General features: G+C 30.7%; 1 protein-coding gene and 1 long non-coding RNA gene across 4 annotated transcripts; one reads left to right on the top strand and one right to left on the bottom strand.

Moving 5' to 3' along the window:
- On the top strand, positions 1,268-2,692 carry LOC110268565. 3 transcript variants are annotated; one of them, XM_021115067.1, is made up of 3 exons: positions 1,268-1,346; positions 1,648-1,812; positions 2,273-2,692. In XM_021115067.1, exons 1-3 carry the CDS (start codon positions 1,274-1,276, stop codon positions 2,275-2,277), a joined length of 243 nt encoding a protein of 80 aa, XP_020970726.1. In that variant the 5' UTR covers positions 1,268-1,273; the 3' UTR covers positions 2,278-2,692. The 3 variants fall into 3 exon arrangements, with proteins under 3 accessions (XP_020970726.1, XP_020970679.1, XP_020970703.1); XM_021115020.1 differs by having other exon boundaries at positions 1,648-1,841; XM_021115044.1 differs by having other exon boundaries at positions 1,276-1,468; positions 1,648-1,841.
- LOC107637437 lies at positions 3,097-4,122 on the bottom strand. The gene is made up of 2 exons (XR_002356812.1): positions 4,015-4,122; positions 3,097-3,647 (listed from the first exon to the last, which is right to left on the bottom strand). It is a non-coding gene; the product is annotated as an uncharacterized LOC107637437 (long non-coding RNA).

The following is a 4,674-nucleotide window of genomic DNA, read 5'->3' as shown; positions in this document are numbered from 1 at the left end:
TGTTCGTTACTTAATTTATAATTAAAAACAGTACATAGAGCGTAGACGCAATGAGGCAACAAGGAATTCTCGAGAGGGAAAAGTCTAAGGGCCAGCAATTTTTATATTTTTTGCCCAACACTTAACCATCAAAATAAAAGTGAGTGATCTTTTATTATTAGATATAATTTCACACTATTAAAAATACTATTAATGACCAATTGATGGTTACAAAACACTAAAATTACTGGTCCCCTAGCATTCCTCTTCTCGAGAGTGTCTGAAAACCCATTTTCAGCTTCTTCTCTTCTCACAACCCGACAAAACTCTTCTCTTTCTCTTTCTCTCTCTGCTTCAGTGGCTGTAGCTCGTAATTTTCCGTCAAAAACCTCACCTTTTTCGATTCCCTTTTTTTTCTCTCATTCATTCAACTTTTTGTAATTAAAGGGATGGTTAAATTTTTATTAACATCTTAACCAATGAAAAAGCAGCTAGCTTAGATGCATTTAACTATTTATGTAAAGTTACATAATATCTAGACCAATTATTGAATCGATAAATTTAGAGCTTTGAAAATTTTAAAAATTTAACATGAGTTTATTAAATAATATATAATAAAATAACTTTTTATATATAATATAATATATATTTTTAAAAAGCAACTTTTTAAAAATTAAATTTTTAAATCAATTTTTTAAAGAACCACACCGATTTTTTAAGTTCCGGTTCATTATTCAACTCAATTAAAGAAGGAAAATAAATAAACGAATGGGATTTGCGTTTTATGTGAGTTTTGTACTTGCGAATTGTGATGTTAAGCTTTTTTTTTTTGAGAGAGAGAGAGATAGAGAGAGAACCTTTTTAGGCGTGATTGTTGGAGGAGACAGCTAATGTTCGCACTTTATGCGCAGGTAACTGAGGTAAGTGTGTTTTTGTGGGGTGAGAACAATTAGGGAATCAAAAGCATATCAGCCAAAAATCAGCCAAAATGTGTTTGGGTTTCATGAAAAATCAGGTTTTAGTTTGTGTTTCGTGATCCCAAGAGCAGTTTTCAAATATATTATTCAAAAAGTGATTCTAATTAAACGGTTTTGTTTACTTTTTGGCTGATCACCTTTTGTTTGGTTCCATATACTTTTCTAAAAGTATTTATGATGCTACTATGGCACTATGTTAAATAAATTTAATTTGATATTACTAATAATTAAAAATGTTTTGTAAAATTATTTAAATTTATTCTTTTAGATAATTATTTATATAATAGATACGAAAATTTATGCCAGAGAATATATTTATGCCACTGTCTCAATTCCTCTGGTCCCCAACTTTTGGATGGATACCAAATTGGGCATATTTTGGTAGAGAAAGTATTATTCACAATTTCTTCTTATTCACATTCATTAATGGGTTGAACTTTTGCCTTATAATCCCTCTCCTACACTCCCCTTGAAACTGGCATTTACTCGAAGAGTCACACATATCATGCCAGGCATGGGATTATTTGTAAAATGATTGATTTTGTGTTTTGAATTTCACTTGTGCTTCACGTCAAGTGAAAGTACCAACTTAATTAATAGCATTGTTGATTTGTTCAAATCATTATGCCGCCTCCAATTGATAGAATGTTTTGTTTCCAGTTATAATATGTCCTAATTTTGACTGTCACAGCAACAGAAAGGAAACCATTCATGGACACACAAAGTGAGACTAGGAAGTTGGGGCAGGACATCTTCAAGGGAAGGCATCGAGCGCGAGCTCAGGTCAAACTTAATTCGACTGTCTCTAGCAGCAGCATTAGCAACAAAACTACCATTGAGACTTGGAACTTGGAAGGTTTCATATTGAAAATTATGCATCTCAAGGTTCTAAATTATAATTTTAGTCCACATTGGAAGTACTACTCTTTGAGGACTTCATACCCTTTTCTCTCCTATAAAGGCTTTTTATTTAACCTTAAGAATTTTCTCTATATTCACCTTTCTAAGTTAGAAATTCAGGTGAATTTTTTTTTATTTGAACTAGCATTGGAATTAGTTAAATAAAGCGTGTGTTTTTTCTCTGTATTCCAATGCGTGTGTTTTTAATTGTCCATTTGTCCTATCTGGTCACGAGCAAATTAATTTAAATTCACCCTCTCCAAAAAAGTATATTTTTTAATTTCATGGTCAATTTCAGCTGAATTTTTTAATTTTCTTTATAGATGTCTTTGATTTTAATATTTATTTGATAGTGTTTCATTTTGAGAAATCAGTGTGACGTGGCTGACTGTATTCTTGATTGGCATATAATGCAGCTTAGCACATTTCCTGGTCCATGGTGTGTGACAAAGAAACAGTTCCGACAGAAGCCGAGACTCAACCTCATTTGGTGTTTCACCCAACTCATCTAAATCTTTTTATGAATGTAAATTATTCATCTTCCTCCTGAACAACAGCAGGAGTGAATTATACAGCAGAATTTCTTGTATGCGTAAATAATGTGATGTCTTTCTTTACAAAAGTATAGATGGTAAATGGGCTGATTTATGTACACAAAAACAATTGGATAAAAAATATTCTTATAAACCAAGTTGGGTTGGTCTAGTGGTTAGCTCACTAGTCCGCTTAAGCAAGTGTTGGGGGTTCGAATCTCGCCTTGTGCATGCAGCAACCCATTGGCCAACGGCAAACCCTTAAATGGAGCTCAGTACTGCGACGGATTAGTCATTGACCTGCCGGATTGGGGGATACCGTGGGAAACAAAAAAAAAAAAAAATTCTTATATTGCATCTTGCGACGAAGCTACAAATAAAATTGCAGTCCACAAAATGAGGGATTCGATGTATCACAAACGATGTTATGGTAGTGAAATACATTGTTATGATTTTTCGGCTACTACACTGGCTTGGCTAAAGGCCTATTAAGTATTGTACACAAAATATTAAAATGTATATCAATGTCAATCAGTATGATTATAACAAACATACCCTGTCTCCACATTGGGTCAAGAACAGGATCAGAGGGATCAAAAACTGCTAATTCATATAGAGCCATCGAACCGGTCCAACCAGCAACCAGAGCCTAATTTTTATAGGTCTGCTCAAAAGAGAAAAAACACAACCAAATTATGCAATAACAATTCACAAAAGAATGATTTCATTATTCCCATAAAAGCTAAGCAGATACACTATATTAACTACAAAAGCCATGAAGCTGTTTCATTTAAATATTTCGTTACAGCCAACAAGGTGGTGTGGGTTATAGACCTATGAATTTATATATATCAGAATTTACATGTGTTGCGTCTTACTATTCAAGCTCGCAGAAAAGTCAACCAATCTGAACCATAATTGATGCAAAATCCAAATCAGATTCTCCTTCTAGTATTATAGAAAGATCACGATAGACTCTCAGCATTCAAGAGAACACAAAGTCGGTGAATTATCAAAGCACTTCGTCTAGAGCATTAAGAAAAAAATAATTTAATAACTAAAGATAAAAATAAAAGCAAATACATAATTTTAGTGAAACTGCATAAATAAAGATTAAATTTTTGAACAAGAAAAAAGCATACTTCTCCAAAAGAGAATTGTCTATCCGAAATTTCTCCACCTGAAAAACAACAATCTACCGAAAGTGCTGAGGATCTTTTGCAATAGCTGCATGAACATCGAGAACTAGTAGTACATCCTGTTTAATTTTGTTTAATTACAAAAAAAGAAAGATGAATAACTGATAATATAGTAGTGCATGCTATATAGTCACAATTTTGATCGAGTTAGACTTTTATTTTTATTGTATATTTTAATTACGTTAGGACTTGAGAAAAAAAGTCTAAATATTGATAAAGCAAATTCAATACTCAGTATATAGTAAAAGCAAAAGCTTAATGTGATTTACCATTCTAAACTATATTCTGTTAATGACTTAATTATAGTACTAAACTCATTATACTCAACCCTAACCCATGTTTAAAATGGATACACATTTGCTATAGAAAAAAACATTCACACATATTTCTAAGCAGGAATTATTTCTAAAACACAAAATGCATTACCTTAATTATTAAGGTAGCTCCTTGATAATTATCATGAATTTGATATCACAAGCTCATCAAAGATGACAATAGTAAAATCTGCATTCAATTTAGCAAATGACTAAACAACGATCAATTTTTTTTTTGGTTTCTTATACATATTTTTATTCTATTGTTTAGATTATTTAAAAGTATAAAATTATGATTAATTGAATTCTAAAATTTGATTGATTTAAAAGATATTTTTGTCTAATCGAATAAAGTAAGGATGTTTAAGATTTTTTATAAAATTAAATATTTTTATTTTTATTTTTATTTAATTAAAATGATATTTTAGTAAAAGTTGTGATATAATATATAATTATTTTTAAAAAAACTAAATGTGGATGTGAAAAATAAATTCCACGTGACTTATTATTATTTGTTCATATTTTAAACGTATAAGTACGTATGAATTTATCATCATACCGTAAAAAATACCTGTATTTATTAGTTGATATAATGTAATCTATTTAATTTGGTAACAATAATTAAGTAGAAACTAATTAACTAAATACCATTATAGTGAAAGATAAATTTTCAATTCCCAAAATAGAGAAAATACCGGATGAACTACATGGTGCAGTGTTCTTTTTAAAAATACTGGATGAGCTACATGGATGAGTAGTTGAAGCGCTGATA

The sequence above is a fragment of the Arachis ipaensis genome, chromosome B01 (genome assembly GCF_000816755.2).
Source record: "Arachis ipaensis cultivar K30076 chromosome B01, Araip1.1, whole genome shotgun sequence".
NCBI classification, from domain to species: Eukaryota; Viridiplantae; Streptophyta; class Magnoliopsida; order Fabales; family Fabaceae; genus Arachis; species Arachis ipaensis.
The sequence above is the reverse complement of the archived record's forward strand: the minus strand, read 5'-3'. Positions and strand labels throughout refer to the sequence as shown.

Coding starts and splice junctions, on each gene's coding strand:
- LOC110268565 (XM_021115020.1), top strand. CDS start 1,274: ATGCCACTGTCTCAATTCCTCTGGTCCCCAACTTTTGGATGGATACCA. Junction 1,347..1,647: donor GGCATATTTTGGTAGAGAAA/GTATTATTCACA, acceptor TGACTGTCACAG/CAACAGAAAGGAAACCATTC. Junction 1,842..2,272: donor TGAAAATTATGCATCTCAAG/GTTCTAAATTAT, acceptor CATATAATGCAG/CTTAGCACATTTCCTGGTCC.